Genomic DNA, 21,760 nt, shown 5'->3' with positions numbered 1-21,760 from the left:
CTATCGCGTCTTTAACTTCCTTTTTGCCGTCGCATTTAGTTAAGTTTATTTTGTTATGTTCTTCATGTGTTTTCTGGCTTTCCTCCTCTTCCCTGGAGGTGGGGGGCACCCACAGCCAGGAGCCCCCTGCCAGCCTGGCGTGGTGGTGGCGGCTCAGCCCACTAGAAGCCCATGGACTTCAGGCACCTTCCGTGCTGTCACCAGCGGTGACATGCAGCCAGGCTCACAAGGATGTCTGTACACCTTGGCCAAGGGGCTGTGTCAGCTCCCCAGCCCCATGCTTCGCCCTGAGCCCCAATTTGGTGGGAGCCATCTGTTTAGTCTGGGGTACTTTGAAGGAGATGGGCATAACCTTGTTTGGGAGGGGCCGGAGAGGTGCCAGGCTGGATTCCAACTCCAGAATGCAGGGCTGAGCATCGGGAAGCACCAGGGTGGGCTCTTTGCCGTCACTGAGGTGTCAAGGCAGGGCTCGGAGGTGCCACCCCGCTGGCTTGGGAGGCAGTTGGACAGAGCTAATCTTTGCCCAGTTCTTCCTGACCAAGCTCTTACAGAGCCACAAGACCAGCTAGAGAAAAAGAAAAACGAAATAAAATCAGATTCACGGGCGCTTTGGCTTCCAAGTCCTGAGGGGCGGGGGTATTGGTTTGCTGCTGCTTGTGCTTCAGGACGAGAGATCAGCAGCCCCTGGGATGAGATGAGCACTGCTGGAGTGGAGTACCCATGGCTTCGTGGTGTCCCTTGCCTGCCTCCTTCATAAAACTTCTGGAAAATTGCTGGGTCATGTCACTGGCACCTAGCTTGTGCCCTCCTTCCCTGAGCCTCTTCCATCCTCCTGTGGCCTCACGGTAGCATCCCGCTGCCCCAGGTCTGTGCCTGCCACCCCCTGACTGCAGTCTGTGCTGAGTGTTTGTAGGGGGTACTTCTGACCTAGGCTGCATCTCCTCTCACTAGCTCACCAAATGCCTTGGTCAGGCCGGCGATATCAGAAAACACGTGGCTTCCCCATGGGACACGGCACGTAACAGAATGAGGTTTACTGGAGCGAAGGCTGGAGGCATTGAGTGAGCCTGCTGGGTCCCGTTATTTCGGCCAGCCCCCGCTTCCCTCCTGCCCCTGAGGGCACGTGGTCAGCATGAATGCCACTGACCCTGAGTCAGCAAAACCCTGGCCCTGCGGCGCTGCGTGACTCAGCAAAACCCTGTGTGGTTCTTCTTGGGCAAGAGGCCAAGGAGTGACTGCTCCCCAGCATCTGTAGCCTGACCCCAGAGGCTTCACTGCTGCCACAGGCTCCAGCTCAGGGGTATCCTCCTTTTGTTCCCCTGGGTACTGGCAGCCCCACTGCTGAGTGTTGGCAGGCAGGAGTGGGTCAGGCATAAACTAACCCAACCGTGGTCCCACGCAAGCAAACCCATCCTCCCCAAGGGCTCTAAACCCCCTTGCAAATGGTGCTTTGCAGACAAAAAGGATAGCCCTGACGCCAGGCTTGGGGCTCCCCTGCACCCCTGAAGGCTCTTCTGGAGCCCATGAGGTACCAGCCCTCCTCCCTTCTCATTGATGTGGTCAGGAAACAGCAGCTGGCTGGGCAACACACACCTGGCCTCCGGGCTGAGGCACCTGTGGCAGCTCCTCCAGGAGTGTTTCCAGTCCAGCCAGTCTCCCCCAGCATCCCGTGGCTACAGAGCAGGCTCCAGCGTGCAGGGATGGGCTGGTGAAAACAGCACACCATGCTAGCCCCATACCACCATGTAGTGCAGAGAAAAGCTTTTCAGCAGGGTCAAGCAGGCTGGACCCAGTCTGTGCCTGGCTTTTTCATGCCAAGGGATTAAGGGTGAGCCTTTGCTTGGGCTTCATGGTAACAGGTCTTGTGCCTGCATTCGGAGCTGCTCTCATACCAGTGTAAGGGGTTTGCTGCTTTTGGACATGCTTCTCTGATTTACACGTCCATTGCACTGATGAGCTCAGACACCAGTGAAAAGGAGGACAGGACTGCGTCAGGGAATGTTACGATACTGATCTTCTTCTGGGTGCTCGCAAGATGGGAAGGGACCAGGAGGCTTATCTCCATAGTGTTTAATTTGGTACCAGCCCTTGGCACCAGTGGTTTCGGAGCTGACACTGGTGTGCCTGCGTGCAGGACCGTGGAGCAGTGGCTCCAGCAAGGAGCTAGGACTCAGGCTCCCTCAGCACCTCTGCGGGATGTTTGCCCTGATGTCAAGGTCTCGAGAGGCACAGCAGGGATGTTTGACCAGGAGCTAAGTGCACATCTGGGTAGTTATAGGCTGGGACTGTGAGAGTTGCACTGTTTATCGTCAAAAGATAGACTGGCAGGAGCCTGGGCTTTGGAGGTTTTGACACATTTTCCCTTGTTTGTGGAGCAGGAGCCAGAGTGCCGTGGCTGGTCTCTGGAGCAGGCAGAGATCTGCAAGAGGTGGCCAAGGGGCCTGTCCCTTCTTGCTCCTACTTTCTGATTTGTGGATGAACCTCTTTACTTGCTGGTTTGGCTGCCCGGCTCCCCACATCCCCCCAGCTCCGGGAGGTGAGCCGGAGCGCTGTTCCCTGCAGCCATGGCTGTAGGCGTGGGGTGACGCACCCCTGGGAGTGGGCCATACTTTTGCAACCTCTGTCCCTGCTGGAGAGGATTCCTAAGGGGAAGTCGAATGACTCAGCCCCAGTGGCTCTCACAGGGAGGAGCACCCCAGCCCTGGTCCTGGGAGACTGGAGTCCCACCTGCCCTTTGCACTGGGGCAGGGACATGCTGCTTGGTTCCAAAGCTCTAGCTGCTCCCCCATCTGCAGCCTGGCAGCCCTCTGGCAAGGAGGCTATGGTGGCCTCTTTCTCCTTACGTATGGCCATGTGTTTGCCTTCACGCTTTCCTTGATTTTTTAAAATTTATTATTTATCCCAGTGGTAGCCAATGCCCCAAACTGCAATGACAAAAGGGCAAAGAAAGCTTCAGTTCAGAAATGCCTGTTATTTTATGTCCAAGAGGTGTCAAACGCAAAGCTGTGTGAGTTTTTCAAATGCAGAAAGGTTTGGGATTTTGCATCTTGTTACTAAGGGACAGAAGAAGACTATCTGCTTGGTCTGAGCTGAGCAGAGCCTACAGGTGCACAAGCCCGGGCAGGTCTCGTTGCAAACACCGTGACTCCAACTCAAGGTCTCGTCCCGGTGCAGCACGAAGCTGCTGGATGCAGCTAATTGGCAGAATTAGAGCCTGATTCACCAGACTGGAGCCCCCGAGTGAAGCAGTGGTAAGTTTTTCCCGGCACGGTGCCAGGACCTCACCCACTCCCAATGCCATTTCCTAAAGTGACGTACAATTCACAATGTGAGAGCGTTTTCCAGTGGCACCAGCAAGTCCCAAATTACACCCTTCTAGTGGGCAATACCTGCAAAACCAAACCTGAAGGTGCTTTAGAAGCAGTTCCAGCTGATGGGACACCTGGGAGCAGGAGAGGGGTTACACTGAGCATGCAAAGGGACTCATCCAGGCCCTGGCCACCATGTCGCAGTGCTGTGGGCACTGGGGGGGATGTCCTGGGCATCACGAGCAGCGACAATTCCCAGTCCATCAGTGCCGGCTGGATTGAACTGGGACTGTCTGAGCTGGTTCGGAGGCAGAGCTGGCCAGCTGCCTGCTTAAACATTTTTCGCATGCCAGCATGGGCTGAAGCGACCTTGGGGAGACACTAAGTGGAGTTGCAAAAGGCTTAGACTGGGTGGTAATTGTTCCTTTGGTATCTCTCATGCTGCAAACCCTGATCCCAGTGGTGGGTGAGCGTGGCTTTTCAGCGGTTGGGTAGCATGGCTGGGTGGCATGATGGTCAGGAGCCCTGAATCCCCATCACCCAGGATCCATCTCCATCAAAGCTGTTTGCAGCAGCTTTTGAGCATGGAGTGCTTTCACCCCAGTGGACCTTCTCTGTCAGATCCTGCTCTGCCCCACTTCGCCCTAGCTATTACATAAAAAAAGGCTTTATGCAGCAAAATGCTTATGGTCTTCAGGCCTGCGAGCTGCCCTGGTGTCCTCACTAGATTTTACTTATACACCATCTTGCCTTGCTGGGCTGCTGCCAAACTTGTCATCACCTGTCCCCATGTCCCACGCACTCTGTGGCCCTGCCCAAATCCCCGCCACCCCCATGCCACCTATCCACGCCTGGCCCTGCTCAGCGTTGGACATCCTTCCGCATCCCCTGGCCTGTCCTCCCCTGCAGCTGGATGGGGACATGCTTGCACCCACCCTGGGGAGGAGGGTACCTGTCTCACCCTGTCTGCTGGCCCTGTTTGCCCCCCGGGGCAGGGATCTCATGATGTCTACCTCACCCAAGTTATTTTGCAGTAGTCTGAAATTGCTGGGGATGGACAACAACAACCCTGGCAGGTGCCGGCAGCAGGCAGTGTGACTGGCAGCTGACGGGATGGGGTGGTAAGTGGCAATGATGGCATCAAATCATTGCCTCCCACGCCAGGATGTGATAGGGAACACCAGGACCCAACTCACCTTGTCGCCTGACTTGAGCAATACCTGCTGTGGCACCCAGGGCCATGCAAGCCAGACTGGGGCAGGGAGCTATCGGCTCACCGGTGGGGTTTCCATGTACAAAGTAGAGATGGGCCTCAGCCACATCCAAGCACAGCATCCACCTCATTTTCTTCACCAGCACTAGATGCCGTTTAATTATTTCCTTTTCATTTTCAGCTGAAGCTGCCCTGAGGAGACCATCATTTATGCAACCACAACTACAGTGTGACAAAACATGGAAGCAATTGAGCCTCCTGGTCCTGGCAGGAGGGTGGGCTCAGAAAGACGAGGGTCAGCACCCTATGGTGACCCAAGGATTGGCTTAAAATTGCAATGTGTTCCTTGGAGTGGGAGCAACCACCCAGCTTCCACTGGTGATTTGGTGAATCAATCCCAACCCCTGGATCAGCTGCGGCTGTGTGAATATATGCCCATGAAGGCTCTAAATTCCTACCTATTTACTGTTGCCTTACTCCTAAGCTCCAGCTTCACTTGCTGCCGCAGCCAGCACTTTCCAACATGCCTGCCTGGAGTTAAGATCTTGAACCCACGTTTAAGCACCTTGGCAAACACAGTCTGTGGGTTTGCACACCCTCTATCTGAGCTTTTGCATGCAAAACACCCTGTTAATAATTATCAGCAGCATGGGAGTTGGCACCTCCATCTCTCCGGCTGTGAATCCCTGAGTGTTTCCCAAGGAGCTCTGCAACCAGGGTGGCTTAGGGTCAGGGTTATGGTCAAAAATGTGAAGATGCTTTGCTGTGTGCTGGCAGCCAAAGGTGCTCACAGATTGTGCGTGGAGGTATGTGTGGGAGCATCCCAGGCAGACACTGCAGCTGCGCCCAGGTCCTGCAGCCTCCAGCACCTTCTGCTACAGCCAGGAGTCAATAGTCCGAACTGCTCGGACACTGCCAATGCAGATGCCTTAGCAGCTAAATACCTGCCAATCTTCCCTCCCTGCAGTGCCACCACTGAAGGAAAAATTCCTTTCTCATAGTGCTAAATCTCCTTATTTTTTAGCATTGCAGCTCTAAATTGACAGGTGCTGGGGGGGGGGGGGGGGGGGGGGCGGGATTAAGGGCACGCTCCTGGGCAAAGGTCTCTTGAAAACTCCTTAGGGCCAGCCGGCTGCAGGCTCTGATCCCTGGGGTCACGCGCTCCCCTCCGAAACAAGGGCCACTTGTTCGGCACCACGGGCAGGGCTGGGCTTGGTGCAGGAGGCAGCCGGCTGCCTGCAGCCGAGTGGAGCTCCCTGCACTGGGAGGGTGTCCTGCAGGTGTCCCCAGCAGTCAGTGCCAAGGGGGGACCCCAACACCAGGCAGCTCTGGCTGGTGTTACACATGCTTTCTGGACAGCAATGACCAGAATCAAGTGCAGGTCCTCGGAATCCCCTTTGCATTTCTGAATTTGTTTTCCCGGAGTGAAAAGGCAGGGCTCAAAGGGAGCCTGTCCTTGTGAGTGGCATGGTGGTATGACCTGTTTCTGCTTTGCCCTAGCCTCCAAAACCTGCGATTGAAAGGTATTGAAGAAGCATCCCACAACCAGCCCCAGTAGCTAAACCCCATTCAAGCTGTAGCAGCAGCAGAAAACTGCTGGGTACCAGCAACCCCTTGAAGGAGGGAAGATTAAAATCCCTCAGAAAGCCAAGACCTGAGGAGCACCCGAAGCATGAAAGAGCTTATTGCAGATGCCTCTAAGACAGAAACAAGTTTACCCTTACAATAGGAGGTGAAGCTGCAGCAGTACTTGCTGAAAGGTGTTTTTGATGCTCCGTCTTTGGAGCAGGGCAGAAAAGAGCAGTTTTTTGATGCCACATCTTTGGAGCAGAGCAGTAAGTCAGTTTTGATGCTACACATTTTGATGCTACGGCTGGAAGAAGTTGCACTTGGCCTGATATGATGCAATTCCATGAGCCCTGAGTTTCCTTCCTTTTTCCCATTTTGGGCACATTTTGCTTTGTCATCCCCTGTTGTGCTGACAGTGCTGGAGGAAGGCACATGGCACCTTCCTCCTGCCTCAGCAGCTTGCACCCTGCAACGGCTCACGTGGGCCTGTCCCCACTACCCCTGACTTAGATAATTCCCCCTCACCCAAGGCATCTGACCAAGTTCCTGCTGGCACAGTCCAGGCAACGGCCAAGGTGACAGGTTGGAGTGGCAGAGGGTGTCTAGGACCACCATCACCAGATCCTTGTCCCCACCACCAGCTGTCACCGAAGCAGCCAGCTGTGCACGGTGAGCGGGGCTGGATGTGGGTGCTTGGATCCCCGCACCAAGCTGGGTGGTATCTGGCCTGCATAAAAGCGGGATGAACAGCTGTACCTGTGTACCAGACATGTTGAGCATCCCATAATTAGTGCTTCCTCAGCAATTGTGGCTGATGGGTGCTTAGTGTTATTAGCCAATGATGACTAGCAGATGTTGCTGACGTTGCTACCTCAAAACATTTAATTTCAGCATCTGGATTAAGCAAAAGAGCCAGGGGCCAGACTGGCAGTGCCAAGACCCTGCTGGGCTTTGTGTCTTTGGAGGTGGCTTCCTACCAAAGCCCTGCATACAGGAATCCCTGCCACACCGCAGCATTCCTGAGTTTGGACCCGCACGGTGGCTGTGGTGGCACAGTGGGGCCAGCGGCTCCCCTTGCTAGGACGAGATGTGCAGAGCCACCAAGCCTGGGGAAGCAGGAGTGCACCTGGGGACATGGATGCAAGAAGATGTTCAGGGGCCTAATCCAAAGCCCACTGAAGATTTCTTACGTACTTAACCTATTTTGACGCATGCGTGTAAGACCAGATAAAAGAACTGAATGTCTGCAGAAGAGCAGTGAGTTATACCAGCCCTCCTCCCACACTGCTGAACACAGGGTGTGACAGACAAGTGCTTGCATGGAGGTGCTCATCTGTTTATTTTGGGGGGAGGGAAAGCATTGGTGAGAGTGACACTCGTGAAGCCATATTCCCCAACCCCCCCCCTTTTGTGATTAAGCTGAGATTTAAAAAACTAAGCTATTGTGATTTTTCTGCCCTGTCCATAATTCCGCTGCCACCCAGGAGGCACACTGCCCTGAGTCTGTGTTTCTACCAGGCTGTTCTGGGGAGCTCACAGGGATTGGGGCACCATGCACACAGGCAGCACAGTGGCCTCTAGTGGCAACCGCTCACATCCAGCACTGGGGAAAGAAACCTGCCACCGAGCCCTGAGGGGCTTGCTTGCTGCCCAGGACAATTAGGAGCATGGTCTGCATGGCCAGAGGAGAGGTATACCCTGCACGACGGCAGCGCCTTGGTGTCGGGCAGGGTCCTGAGCACACCCAGGGACCCCATCTGCCCTGAGCAGCCGTACCTGAGACCCCCACCTGTGGCCCTGGAGATCCATTTAAGCTCAGGCCCAGGACCTAGTTCTGCTTTGGCCCCTGCAGCCCTGGCCCTGCATGGCTTGTGCTGTAGGCAGCTCAACTCCAGCGCCCTCTCCTGGTGGGACATCAGAGCTATGTCGTAGCTGTGTCTCTTGGCTGTATCTCACAGCTGGGTTGCAGACTTGTCCCGTTCTCCTGCAATTCCGTAAGCTGCGTGTCCTGCAGGTGTGGGTCTCCTAAGGGCACTCTGTGAGAAGCCTGCATGCCGAAGGGAAGGTGACTTATGCTGTAATCTTTTTTATAAGGGGTAATAGCTGGGCTTTCTTCAACCTGGTCATCCATTTCTAAGAAGTTTATAGGTCCTTTAGAACTTTGGAGTCTTTTCCCCTCTGCCAAGTTTGGCTGGAGCTGCCTGAAGAACTTACTAGCATTATCAGCTTCTTCAGTAAACCAAGTTGAGCACGTCTGAGAAGGTAGGGTCTTGAAGGCTTCCTTTGGGCAGAGGTCCTGGAAATAAATCTTGAAGACCGTCTGAGCTCAGCCAAAGCTAACATTTTTAGTGCTTGGTTTTATGCTTCTTTTAGCTCATGTGTGGGGCAATAGGTTCATTTATTTCTTTGCAGAAACGTCCCCAGATCCTACAGGGCAGGTAGGTGGTAGTTCTCAGTGTCACAGTAAAAGCGTCCTTCCTTTGTGGAGTAGTTGCATCTTTTGGCTTTACCCTAAGACCTCAAGGACCTCATATGAAGAGCAGAAATGAGCACCAAGTCTCGCCTGGTAGTCCATGCTCTCATGCAATGCTCTTGCTCCTTTCCCTGAGGTTTGCCTGGTACAGGTTGGGAAATCCTTCCCTCTCCCATCCCAGGTTTGTCTTCAATTGGCCCAGTCCCCTGTGCTGCTGGGAAGGAGGGCAGCTGCCCTGCAGCCCATCAGCAGCAGGAGGGGACCCAGGCAGAGGGTACACCCACATTCCGAGCTCCCTGGATGTTATGAAACCCATCGTCAAAGAAAATGTGGGGCTGGATCTGGGCAAGGATGGGGCCCTTGGGAGCCCCGTCCATGAAGAAAGCCTCGTCAATTTCCAGACCCCATTCCCGGAGTGTCTTGATGGCTCGGATGCCCATGTCCCGGCCGCTGCGGGCGGTCACCAGGTAGGTGCGGATGGGGGATTTTTCCTGGCTGAATTTCTTGCGCATCTTCCCAAGGTGCATTGCAAAAGCCTTCAAGGGACCCTGGAAGCACAGCAAGGCACTTAGGAGTGGCTGAGAAATAAGGAGATACCTACTCTGCCTTTACAAGCCATTTGTCCCAGGGTTTCTTGGGGCTCTGCAGAGCGCAGGATGACTGTAGGGTGCAGGATTAGGCAATGCTGGGACTGGTCCCATGCACTGAGGTGCTTGGGAGGAAGGTGGGTGTTGTGCTCATCCTAATCCCAAATTGATCAGGAAGGTACATCCCAGGGAACAGTGCTTCTGGGTCTGAGTCCTGCAGGGACTTGCACAGCAAGAGGTCTCCCTCTACAAAAGGTGACGTTCACAGTCACTACAACCCTGAATATTGGGGAGCTGATGCTCACTTATAGGAGACATCAGGCCAGATCCATCTCCAGTGGGACTCCAGATCAGGCCCACACCAGGGACCAAGCGATGGATGCAAAGGGAACCTGGAAGGTTTATCTGGCTATCCATGACAAAGCCCTAGCAGGGGAGATGTTCATGGTGGGCACAGAGCCTGTGGGTGCCCATGAAAGTGAGGTGGCTTGCTCACCTCTCCCATAGGCACATCCTCCATCGCTTGCTCATACTGCACTGCCTCCTCCAGCCCCTGCTCTTGGAAGATCTGGTCTGTCTCATTGGAGAAGAGCACGGCATCCCCATCAAACACCACACGGAGCGGGGTGCTGGGGGCCTGCACCTCCTGCTGGAAGACGAGTGCTGCTGAGACACCTGTGGGACAGAGCAAGGTGGGGCTCAGGAGGGACACCCCTCCTGGGGACAGCTCTCATGCATGGACAGATTCTCCCTGCACACGTGCCATGGCCCCATCCCACATTGCAATATTGAGATCTCCAAGGCTTTCTGTGGAGGTCAGCCCAGCCTTTCTAGGGCTGTGTTATTCCCTAACAGGGATGGGTGAGAAAGCGCTGCTGATCATAGAATGATGAGATACCGAGATCTGCTAAGAGGTGATAGGTGGTTGTGTAGGCATGAGGAGTCATCCTCCTGGTGCTTGCTCACCCTGCCAAACCTGGCTTTAATGCCCAGATTTAGCACTCCGTGCTGTGAGTAATAGGGACTGGCACCTCCACTTGATTGGGGTAATTGGCTTAATTACAGGCCTCTTCCTACATCTGTTCCCTGTCTGCCTTCATTGTGGACCCAGACCCCTGGATGAGAGACACTCGTCAGAGCAATGATCCTGTTCAGTGAAGCTTCAGGAATGTGCTGTTCAGAGTAGGGAAGCTCAGGCTGCAGATAGCTTTCTCCTGACCTTGAAGGACCTTGGCCAGCTGATGTGCTTATACCCAAGCAAAGTAATAAGGAGGTGATCAACCCCACTAGAGCTGCTGTGCACTAGAGTGCACTCCCTCTGATCCAGGTCAAGCATGTGCTTACGCCTATCACTGAGCACATGACAACTCTGCATGTACCAAGAAAGCAAAATTCTATAGCATACTCACAAAGCCCTGGGAGTTGCCAGTGCACACTCACTGATGTGGAAAGCAGCCATGGGCAGCATCTTTGGTTAAAGGGGCTTAAATGTCAGGCAGGGAATGACTAGACCGTGGCCAGAATTACGCATAAAGCTCCTGGTGACTTGTGAAGGCAACTTAAGAAACCCTGGTGTGTTTGCAGGCTACTGGTAGGGACAGAGGGGGAGACTGAACTATTCAGGACCAGACAGGTAATCAATGTGCCATTCACTCGCTTGCCCCCGTGACAGCATGCGTCCTGGCATTACCTCTTGGTACTGAGCTGCTTGGGAGAAATGTGGTGGGTTTGAAGGGGAGAACATACCTCTCTGGAGGGCATTGCAGACATCTGTCCTGTCAGCTGAGAGAAAGAGCTTGACTCCGTGGGACTTCAGGTATTGCGTAGAGTCTTCATTGCTGACGAAGCAGAACTTGGAGATTTCCAGGCCTTTGGATCAGGGGATATAAGCAAAGTCTGTTATGGAGCAACATTCTTCTCACAGATCCCCCTTCCCCAGGACTCTGTGTGCTTTACTGCAGAGCTTGGGGTAATTAACATTCCAGTGCTGTGTGAGGAACCTGCCCATCCTGCCTCTTCTTGCCCTGTTGCTTCTAGGAACTGCAGAGTGCAGTTAAATATTCCCTTCGTCCCCTACCCCTCTTAAATGAGCCTTCCTGACAGCATGCTGGGATTTAGGGTTTTTAAGAACTCTGTTTCTTCAGTAGCTGCCTGAGGATGCCTTGGCTATGAAAAATGCTGCCAGATCCCCTGGTGTGAAGGATGCAGTTGAAGGGAGCCAGACTCTGCCAAGGAGCCTGTATCCTGAGTGTTTTCCAGCACCCTGGGCAAGCTGCAGGAGTTGGGCTTGTTTCCAAAATAACCCCTTCCGCTTGTACTCCCTGGCTCTGCATTTGCCACTGATGCTCCGCAGTGGTGCCTTATCTGCTTTGCAGCCTCCCTGGGGGGAAGCAGGCACCACCAAGGATGGGATCCCCCTTACCATAGTGCTTGGCACTGTTGATGATGCGCACACCACTCTCAGGGCTGTTGTTCGAGAGCACCAGGATATCAAAGAGGTCCTTCTCTGCTGGGTTGCTCTCCAGGATCTTCTTGTTCACATGCTGCACTGCCTGTGAGGAGATGATGAGGCTGCTTGGAGGGGCACGACTGCAATGGCTTTGCTGGGACTCTTTTTTGCAGTTAAAAGTTAGTGAGTTTTGCTACATCTGTCAGCTAGGGCGAGGCAGGCATGTTATGGAGAATCAGACAGAGCAACCGTCCTGCAAAAGCCACTGCCAGGAGAGCACGGAGCAGGATATCCCACCAGGGGGAGGTGGACATGTGGGACTGGTGAGGAGCACAGGTCTCAATGCACTGCAATAGGGCCAAGAGGCCAGAGCAGGCATATCTGTACCCTGCAATGGGAGGTGAGACCTAAAGCCAGGAAAGCTGAACTTTCACCCCATCCTGTGAGTGTCTGCATATGTCCCTGGCCAGCTGGGGGGGCTCACCTGGATGAAGGCGAAGGCTGTGCCTGGTGGTAGGGGCTTGTCCTGGTTGGCCTGCTGGTGCCTTGTGTACTCCTCCTTGCCCTTCTCTAGGTAGAGCTTGTGCTCCTCCTCCAGGCTGAAGATGGCTCTGGTGGTGACTGCAATGACGAGTGCCTCACTGAGATCTTTCTGCAGGATGTGGAGTAAAGACTGGTTAGGAGGCAGCCAAGAAGGAGCTTGTGGAGGTGGGGCTGTGAGAGAAACAGCGTTGGTTTTGCATAATTATGTGAATAATTAGGGATGGGGCTTTACGGGGAGGAGAGAGGGCTCTCCTGACCAGGGTGGTGGGGTTGGACGTGGGAGGCATCACAGTTCCTGATGCCAGACTGCCTTTGAAGAAGAGGTGCCACAAGGCCTCTTCCAGGGGCAGGCAGTTGTGAAATCCTAACCTGTCTGATAAGTGCCACATGCTCTGAGGACAGCTTACACCAGAGGGGATTGCTTCATAATTTTGCTGTTTGTGGGCACAGTACAGCCATGATCATCTGTTTGTGCTGAGCTGGGCACTGCTAGGTGTCTTTGTGCATACTGCTGGTTTTACCCTTTGTTTGTGTCTTCTGAAGAGCCTAATAAAATCTCTGTGTGTGTAGAGAAGCTGCTGCTTTCCCCTGGCTCTTCCAACATTCAAGTGTGAGCAAATGTCCATGCAACAGGAGGTTCAGCCCTGAAACCTCTTCCCACGTGGAAATCACATGGACCTCACTGGGACCAGGTGCCCAGCAGCCCTGGAATAAGCCACTTCTGCTGAAACCTAGGCACAAGCAATTCAGGCCACCACATCTCTGGGTTGTGGTGCGTCCTCTCCTGCGGTGGCATTTCAAAACTTCCTTTAGAAATACAGGATATGTTTTGTAATAAACATCTTCTTACCTGTTTCACATTGGTGTTTATGACTGTGCTTTCAGGATCTGCCATCTTTGACTTTCAGCCTTAGAGAGAAAATATGCAATTAAGTTGATATAATATAGCCAGTCTAGAGAGGGGGGAGAGGGAGATAGGGGACATCCTACTTGCCAAGTGGAGCAGCCGAAATAAAACTGCTTATGCTGACAACAGCTCTGCTCTAGGAAAACCTTGTCTAATAGTTCCAGTTAAATACGATGGAAAAGTATCTTTTCACCCACAGATTCCCCCCCCCCCCCAAAGGATTTTCCTCTGGGGGAACTGCTGAAGGCAATGGTGGAGCTCTTTTCAAGCAAAATAAGCCTGGTTTTAAAAGCCAAAATTGGTCAGATTCTATGGATAGGCTTCTGGTTCACATACTTCTTGCTACTTTTGCTTGAATGGTGAATCTGTATCCACAAATAAGCAAGTTCACTGTGCGTGCAGCTGTAAAAGGAAAAGGCATGAGTAAGTAGAGACGTATGGTGAGGGCTTGGGTGCAGGATGGGACTGCCCTTGATGAGGCTGGTCTGCTCCTGCACAGCCTTGTGAGCCAACTAGCCCTGCACTAAGGCCTCTGTGCAGGCTGTGCTAACCCAGCTCTGGCAGACGAAAGGCTTGTGGTGGTTACATGGTCTGCCTGTGCCTAGCAGCTGAATCATAAACCCCATTATTTTCGTACACCTAGGCCCTGTGGTTTCTGTAACCACCATGCTGTACACTTCATTTATATGTACTAGACTCTTAAAAGTAGACCTTTAGGATTTACCCTGTGGGATGGGAACTGTTCCCATTCCCACCAAGCGTGATCCCATGGCGATTATTTCCACTCAGTGGCTTCAACAAGTACACTGCAGGGTTTCCCTGGGGAGCAAAGGCATCAAAGATTGTTCTACACTGATGTGCTGGGAATGGCAATGGGGATAAACCTCATTTACCAGTTCACGTCCCACCTGATTACTGGGTAATCAGTACTGATCTGCGCAAGCATAGACCAAAGCCAGTGTAAAGGGCAAGTTAGGGTCTCCAGGGAGACCTTTGATTTTGCCCAATTTTCTTCAATTAATTGTTATTATTCAGGGATTGCAAACTGTTGCCTGGGCTGGTAGGAAATACACTGGGCTCATATGAGTCCTGAGAACCACAGTCTTACCACGGGGGCTGAATGCTTGCATGTGCACTCCCTGACTGCCCCTAGAGTGGAAAGCTGTGCTGGCAAGGCTGCTCCACCAGACAGGGGTCCCTGGAAAGCCAGGAGATGCTGAACATCTGTCTGCTTCCTCCGCCCATATTCCATGCTGGGAAGGGGTCTCCTCCCAGACAGCAGGGCAGAGGGTGGGAGAAACTGTCCTCTGACAGAATTTCAGCCAAGTACTTTTCCGAAAGTGAAAATTAAAGGAGATGAAGCAGCGGAGCTGAGCAGCCGTTCCCGGAGGGAGAACACCATCTCTCATTTCTGCCCTGTTCTTCCAAGTGCTGCAAGCCGAGCCTGACTTCACTCCATCTTCCTGCCGCTAGTAACGACAGTATTGTTTGCATACACATACGCATATATGCGCACATTTCCGTTGCGAGCAACCCCCATGTACGCGATGCCAGACACACAGAAAAGCGTTTCGGTGGGAGCTCGCTGGTCCCGCCGCTCACCCTAGAGCCGCGCAGCACGGAGCAGACAGCATCCCACCGCACACAGCCGGGATTCTGCTAGAGAAGAAAGCACGGACTCACCGTAAGCGCTACCGCTGCTCCCGAATCAACCTGTCCCGAGACAGCATCCCAACTCTGCCCAAGATGCTGCTGTTTATATTTCCCCCTCCCCGTCCTGGCAGGAAGCGGGCAGGCGCCGGGATGGGACGCAACTCCCCTCCCTGGCGTGCTGGGATTTGTAGGCAGCAGGACTAGACTGCATTTCCCAGCCGGCACTGCATAGGCGGCTCAAGGCCGCCCGAGCTTCGCGATGGCCACAGGAGCCGTGCTGGCAGCTGTGATCCTGTTTTTTGGCTCTCTTGGAACTTGAGCTCTGTCGCCACTCGCTGCCCACAGGCACTGCAGCGATGTCTGCTTCTGTAGGGAGGTATTTATAGTATGCCTCCAGACCTCTCATTTCCCAGCCCTTGAACACGTAATGGTTGTGGTTTTGACTGGAAAATATAGGGGTACATGTTGAAGATTGGCTTGCAGTGTATGCAGGCAGATGTAGGGAGCTGGGCCAGGGAGAAAGGCTGGTGCAGTGGGGTTGTGGGGCTCACTATGTACACAATTTTGCTGTAGTGTTTTATGTCCTTTTCCCTTCTTTTCTGAAAGCTGCCTCTTACGCGCTGCTCTCTGCAGGAGTGATTTTCGGGCTGGGATCTTGCTTTTCCAGGTTGGCTGTGCAGCACCCAGCCCTGTGAGGCTCATGATGCCAAGGTATTTCAACACCCCCTTTCTGCCCAAGAGTGAGATTTGGGGCAGGGCGATGGGGGCTGCACAGAGGAGATGCTGCTGTACTGCAGCTTTTCCCTTACCCCCAGGTGGGGCATGTCCCTGCCCTGCTGGTAGAAGATGACCCAGCAGCAGCCTCCCCAGCCTGGGTCCTGCCAAGGAGACCAAACTCACCTGCATTAAGGCCAAGCAGTCGTCTTCCTGCATGGCACCAGGTTATCACTAGCATTACCAAAGTGTGAGCTGCAGTCAGGGTCCTGTGCAGCTTGACTTCACCAAGATGCTTCTCTCCAGCAAACAGCCCGTTGAAAAGACTACTGATAATGCTCAGCTTTTAGCATGCATAGACAAACTCCCTTTCACCAAATGATTTACTGGGCATCTTCCCTTTCCCCCCTGCTCCCCTTACGCATTTCTCCCATGCATTCTTCAGGACTGCCAAATTAGAGCAAAAAGTGTTTTGACATCTGTGTGGCCCCCCCCCACACACACTTTGCTGCATAATTCTCACAGCGTCTCCTGCTCCTGAAGATGATGCCTCTCTGAGCAGCAGTAGTGGAGGGCACTTGTGAGCAGGGCTGTGTTTTGGGTGGCTGAGGTGAAGCCTCAGCACTTCTCCTGAGGCCAGACTCTTGCTGTGGCAATGCCTTGGTGGTCATGTGAAAATCTGGCATGCCTGGTGAGCTGGGGTGGCCAGGCAGCGCTGGGATGGGTCTGGTTTCTGGGGCCTCTACCCCCATGTCTGTGTCAGCCATCAGGCACCAGTGGTACCTCTCCTTGCTTACAGCAGCGCCCCAAATATCTGTGGTGAGAAGGTGGGGTTTGAGCTAACATGGCTGAACCAGCAGCAAGGGAAGAAGTGTGCAAGCATAAATTTAATACGACAGGGATGCTGGTGAAGTTACTCCTGGTCGCGTGCCTGGTGCTGCTGCCATTGGTGCTGGGGAATAGAGCCACCCAAACACCCTTGCTCTGTCCTGCTGTGTTGGAGTGGAACATCCGTATTCATCCCTGCTGCCACATGCATTTCACAGACCCTCGCATGGTGTGCCATGTGTGCCTCCGTGGGCCGATGAGCTGGGCTTCCCAAGTGCAGAGCTCGCCAGGGATGGATGCAGCATGGCATTCATCCCCTTGCAGGAATCTGCCCTCTCGTGCTAAGCGCCCGCAGCCACGTGGTCTGGCCTAGCATTGCTGCAGGGATAACTTGGAGAAGCAAATCTGCTGCGGCACAGAGCTGGGCAGTGATTCTCACAGGCTTCTTACAGGCAGGAGGGCAGCTTTTGCTTCCTGGTCTGTCAGGGAGTTCCCCTCTGGCTTTTCACCTGCGTGAGCAGTGCTTGGGTCAGCGGCGAGGTGGGGCTGACGGTGCTGCTGGGGCCGCCCGTTTCCTGGGCTGGCAAAGCAGACTTTCCAGTTTTGTCCGTGCCGTGCAGCCACCATCCTCGCTGCACGCTCTGCTCTGCACCCAGTGGGGTCCCATTTCACCCGCAGCATGCCCCTGCCACACGCAGTGGCTGTGCCCAGAAGCTGCACAGCAGGGCAGAGAGACTGAGGCTGGGAAGGAGACTTGTTGGTAAGTCTGGTTTCGGGAATCGAGTCAGCATCGGGTGGGAGTGAGAAGTAGGGCTCCCTCAACCCCTTTTTCAGGGATGCTGGATGCTCCCTGCAAGGCCCACTGAGGCTGCACTGCCTCTCCTGGTCCACAGCAGCGCTGTCCCCATTGCCCCCAAATTGGTGTGGCTCAATTCATGCCATGGGGCTGGGACGAGCTGGTTTTAAACCAGGGTCAATGTCACACCAGTGTGATACAGTCCATGGGGATGCTGGCAGGGAGAATGTGCTGAGACACCTAATTCTGTGCTGGGTGAGTGCCTGTTTGCCTGCGCTGTCGTGTCCACCCATGTCCACAGCCTGAAGCCACAGCCTGGCACCTCCTAAACACCACAGGCATGTCACCAGCCGCCACTTTCCGCATGCAGGGACAGGAGAAACCAATCATTAAAGCTGCTGCTGGTGAGGCTGCGATTAGAGCTTGGGTGTCCAACGGCACAGACCTCCCAGGTGGCTCTGGGCAAGTCACTTAACGTGCACCGTATTGCCCCAGTGATGATGCTGCAGGGATGACAGCAATTCTTGTGTCCCTCCAGCCCTATGCTTGCATGTGGCAAAGCCCATTGTTGGAAAAATTAAAGTTTTTTGCTGGCTTCACGGACTCAGCGGAGGGAAGCGCAGAAATGGTTTCTTCCCATGCTAACCCTCTGCAAGGGAGGGATCCATGTCCCCATGGGGTGGGCAGAGCACAGGCAGAGCAAGATGGTGTTGGCTGCTTGGGCGGGGACCCGCAGGGATGTGGGGCAGGCAGCTGGGACAGCCAAGGCAAACAGGCACATACCTGCCAGCTTCAATCATGGCACTGGGACCAGGCGCCACCAGTGCCATGATAGCTGCAGACCTGCTGGCTGCTCCTGGCACACCTCTCCTGCTGCCGCTCCTCACACGAAAGGAGGCAAGAAGGAAGTCTTGGCTATGAGGAAGTGTTCATGTTAGAGTAAGAGCCTTGCTGTGCAGAGAGCAGTAGTGGAAAACTTTAAATTTGAAGCCTCCCTTAAGCTGCGTCAGTGTTGCCATGTGCACAGGTCGAGCTTACGCAGTTTTCCAGCCAGCATGACCCCAGCCTGGAGGCATCACTGTCACCTGCAGTGAAGGCACGAGCCCTGCTGCAAGCCCAAGAGCAAATCCTCCCATTCCTCAGCCCTGTGAAAGGGTGGGAAATAGTCGGGAAAGGGTGTTAGCTAATGGTGGGGCTGAGCAAACCCTTCACGTGCCTGGCCAGGGAGCAGCTGACATAAAACAGCTCTTGTTTTTTTTCCCCTACAGCCTGGTGATCCCTTTTCTGAAGACCAAAGGAAGACTCCGTTACCCAGTTGCCCACTCCCTGCCCTTTCTGAAGGCAGGTTTACAAGGATATAAATAAGGCTGTGGGCAAGAGGCTGTTTGGCCCAGAGTCCTCCCTGCCCATGGCTCCCTCTGGCTCCATTTCGCACCTCATTGCCAAAGTGGCCAAGCCCTAAATGCTTACCCTGGCCTCTATGTTTTAATTGTGTTTGCTCTCATTAGAGCTCTGGGCCACTGGCAGCCCACATGCTACCGGAAAGGAAATCCCCACCCTGTTAATTTTGCTTGCGTCCCCAGGTCACCCCAGCTTAGCCATGGCGCTGGCAGCCAGCAAGAGCAGAGGGACAGCCTCCACACTCACCAACAGCCCTGTGGCCACCACCACCGTGGTCCAGTCAGGCTTCTTGGGTGGCTGGCTTAGCCGCATCCCACGTGAGTATGGTGGTGCTTGCCCTGCTCTCTCAGGCAGTGTTGTTTGGCAGGGCTCCTGGGCTCTGAGGCTGTGTATCTACTTCTTCCTCCCTTCAAATCTCTTTTTCCAGAGGGTTCCATCAGGGTGGGCATGCTGCAGAGTGGTGCTGCAGTGCTTCAGGAGTACAGGGTGTCCTTGATGCCCATTTGGGGAATGGTCTCTAGCCACAGCCTCCCTGCATGGGGCCTGTCCAGGATTATAGGGGCAGTTTTGAAGGTATAGGTCCTTAATGCTGGAGCACCAGGAAGGGCTTTAAATGCACTTGATATGTTTTTGCTCGGTTTTAACTCTTCTGTCCATCTCTGCTCCCTAAATGTCACACCAGTACCCACATGGGCACTCATCGCTGTGGCTGTGGCAGCAGCCATTCTCCTCCTCCTCTTCCTCATCTGCATCATCAGGTGCTGCTGTGGCAAGAAGAAGCCCAAGAAGAAGGAGAGAGTCAGCTTGCATGCTGTCAGCAGCTCCACTACGGCCAGCCTTGTGTGTCCTGCTTTCCCCTCTCCCCCACCTCCCTCCTCCCTGAGGGGTTTGCTGCCATGCTGCCTGGTCCCGGGGGTGATGGGAGCATGGCATGGCCAAGGATGTAGCTGAGCACATCATGAGGGTAGTCCTGCTCTCTGCCACAGGTCCAGCCCGAGATGGAGGACTTGGAGCAGGGTGTGGAGCAGACAGGGCGAGGAAAGCTGCAGTACTCCCTGGAGTACAACTTCCATGTGCAGGAGGTGGGGATGCTCATGGCCACAGCTCGGCAGTGAAAAGGCTTTATTCTTGCATGGTCCCTCTATGCTGCCTACTGAGGTGCACTCTACTCTCTTGCACCCCTTCCCCTGCCTGCAGCCTGCTGGCTCTCACACCTGTGTGGCATGTAGGCATCCTCCCTTCTGCATTCACCAAGCCCCCAATCGTCTGGCCCCATCCTCCTCCATCTGGTGATCTCATGCATCGATCCTTTTAAGTTGAAGGTTGGTGTGAAGCAGGCAGCTGAGCTGAAGGCCATGGACAGTGGAGGCTCATCTGATCCATATGTGATCGTCTACCTGACGTCCGATACGAAGAAGAGGTATGAGACCAAGGTTTACCGCAAGACCCTGAACCCTGTCTTCAATGAGAGCTTCACTTTCCAGGTAGGAAGCTACAGCTGATCATGTGTTTTTGTCCCATCAAGAGTGTTGCATGGGCACTGCTCCCTGGGCAAAAACCTCTCCAGGCAGGGAGGTGCCTTTGCAATCAGGATCGGGAAGCATCAGAGAGAAAGACCTTTTATTGCATCTGCTGCTTTGTCCCGTGGGGCAGGACTGCCACCAAGGGGTGATTCCAGGCTTTTGTGTCTTCCCATCAGGTACGCCAGGCAGAGGTGCCTGAATCCACGCTGGTGATGCAGATCTATGACTTCAACCGCTTTACCAAGCACAACATCATTGGGGAGGTCCGGCTGCCCCTGGCCAGTGTCAGCCTGCAGCATGTCATTGAGCAGTGGAGTGACCTGGTGGCAGCCAGTAAAGTGGAGGTTGGTCCTGGTGGGTGGGAAACTCTGCCGGGAGGGATGCACTGTTGCTTCTCTTGCTACCACCCTGAGAAGCAGGCTCTTAAGAGCAAACATGAGGGTGGGGGAGACCCAGGAAACCTGGGGCCAGCCTGGTGCTGCAGCCTCAGGTGAGCTGGCTCCTCTGCTGGGTACTCATCACTGGCATCTCTCCATCAGGAAGAACAGCTGGGCGAGATCTGCTTCTCTCTCCGCTATGTCCCCAGCACTGGCAAGCTGACGGTGCTCATCCTGGAAGCCAAGAAGCTAAAGCGGATGGATTCTCATGGGCTCTCAGGTCAGCAGGGGCTGCTCATGCTCAGGTCTCCCTACTCTTTAACGCTGGCACCAAGAGCTGCAAAGCCTTCAAAGGTTTTGGCGCCTAGACCTGCTTTCTGCTGCTACCACCATGACCAGCTCTTGGCCAGATCCCAACCTTGCCCAGCTCGGCTGCTCCAGCTTCTGGCGGAGCTGGAGGTATCTGCCAGGAGGAGATGTCATGACTGGATGGTACGGGGAGCTTGTGGCAGGAGGAAATGAGCTCTGGGATGGCTGGTAAGGGAAAGAGGGGTGGATGGTCAGCATGAGGAGTGACAAATGGGATGCCATGCTCTGTCTGGGAATAGCCCAAGGAAGCTGTTTCATGGCTGAGCTCCTCAGTCAAAAATTGTCGCTTGTGCCAACTGTGTCCTCTCTCTTCTCAGATCCTTTTGTGAAGGTGCATCTCATCCTGAACAGGAAGAAATGGAAGAAGAAGACGACAAGTGTGAAGAAAAACACCTTAAGCCCTTACTTCAATGAGGTGTTTGTTTTTGAGGTGCCTTTCAATCAGATCCAGGTGGGTTTCCCTACTGCGCCCAGTGCTGAGTGGGTCTCCACTGTGGTGAGACCCCTCCCACTGACCCTCTTTCTTGTGTCCCCCCTCCAGAACGTGGATGTGGTCATTTCTGTCTGGGATCACGACAAAGTGACCAAGAACGAGCCCATTGGCAAACTCTTCCTGGGCTGCCGAGCCACGGGCAACCAGCTGCGGCACTGGTCCGACATGCTGTCCAACCCCCGCCGGCCCCTCGCCCAGTGGCACAGCCTGCAGCCCCCCGATGTGGTCGACAAAGCCCTGGGGCTGAAGTCCCACCTCAAGCTTCCTCTGCCCCCCAGATAGTGGGGGTCCCCTCCTCCACCTGGGGGAGCAGGACACAGGGCTTACTGGCGGGTGGGGGGCTTCTGTTCAGCAACATCTGGATATGTTTTCCCTGCTCAGTGTTAGCAAAGAGGGGACTGGAGGGTCTCTTTGGCCTAGAGATGATCTTGGTGCTGGTACCCTGTGTGATGCCCAGAGTAGGGCTTGGCACTCAGGGCAAGGCTGACGTGGAGCAGAGGATACTAGAAGGGACTGTGTGGGTGCAGGAGCCGGCTCGTCCTGCCAGGGGGATAAAT

General features: G+C 54.3%; 2 protein-coding genes across 2 annotated transcripts; one reads left to right on the top strand and one right to left on the bottom strand.

Moving 5' to 3' along the window:
- Positions 1–8,808: 8,808 nt before the first annotated feature.
- Positions 8,809–14,773, bottom strand: LOC308221621 (cytosolic 5'-nucleotidase 1A-like; the record flags this gene model as incomplete). Its single annotated transcript, XM_080618771.1, has 7 exons — positions 14,733–14,773; positions 12,993–13,051; positions 12,084–12,251; positions 11,573–11,702; positions 10,897–11,019; positions 9,647–9,825; positions 8,809–9,111 (listed from the first exon to the last, which is right to left on the bottom strand). Exons 2-7 carry the CDS (start codon positions 13,035–13,037, stop codon positions 8,809–8,811), a joined length of 948 nt encoding a protein of 315 aa, XP_080474897.1. The 5' UTR covers positions 13,038–13,051; positions 14,733–14,773.
- A 3,065-nt stretch (positions 14,774–17,838) lies between these two features.
- Positions 17,839–21,485, top strand: SYT8 (synaptotagmin 8; the record flags this gene model as incomplete). Its single annotated transcript, XM_080618199.1, has 11 exons — positions 17,839–17,937; positions 18,068–18,195; positions 18,309–18,385; positions 18,624–18,758; positions 19,124–19,281; positions 19,428–19,523; positions 19,758–19,925; positions 20,141–20,308; positions 20,504–20,621; positions 21,028–21,161; positions 21,252–21,485. 11 exons carry the CDS (start codon positions 17,839–17,841, stop codon positions 21,483–21,485), a joined length of 1,515 nt encoding a protein of 504 aa, XP_080474325.1.
- Between the last annotated feature and the right edge of the window lie 275 nt (positions 21,486–21,760).

The sequence above is a fragment of the Psittacula echo genome, assembly GCF_963264785.1.
Source record: "Psittacula echo genome assembly, chromosome: 5".
Classification (NCBI taxonomy): Eukaryota; Metazoa; Chordata; class Aves; order Psittaciformes; family Psittacidae; genus Psittacula; species Psittacula echo.
This window is presented reverse-complemented; position numbering and strand designations above follow the sequence as displayed.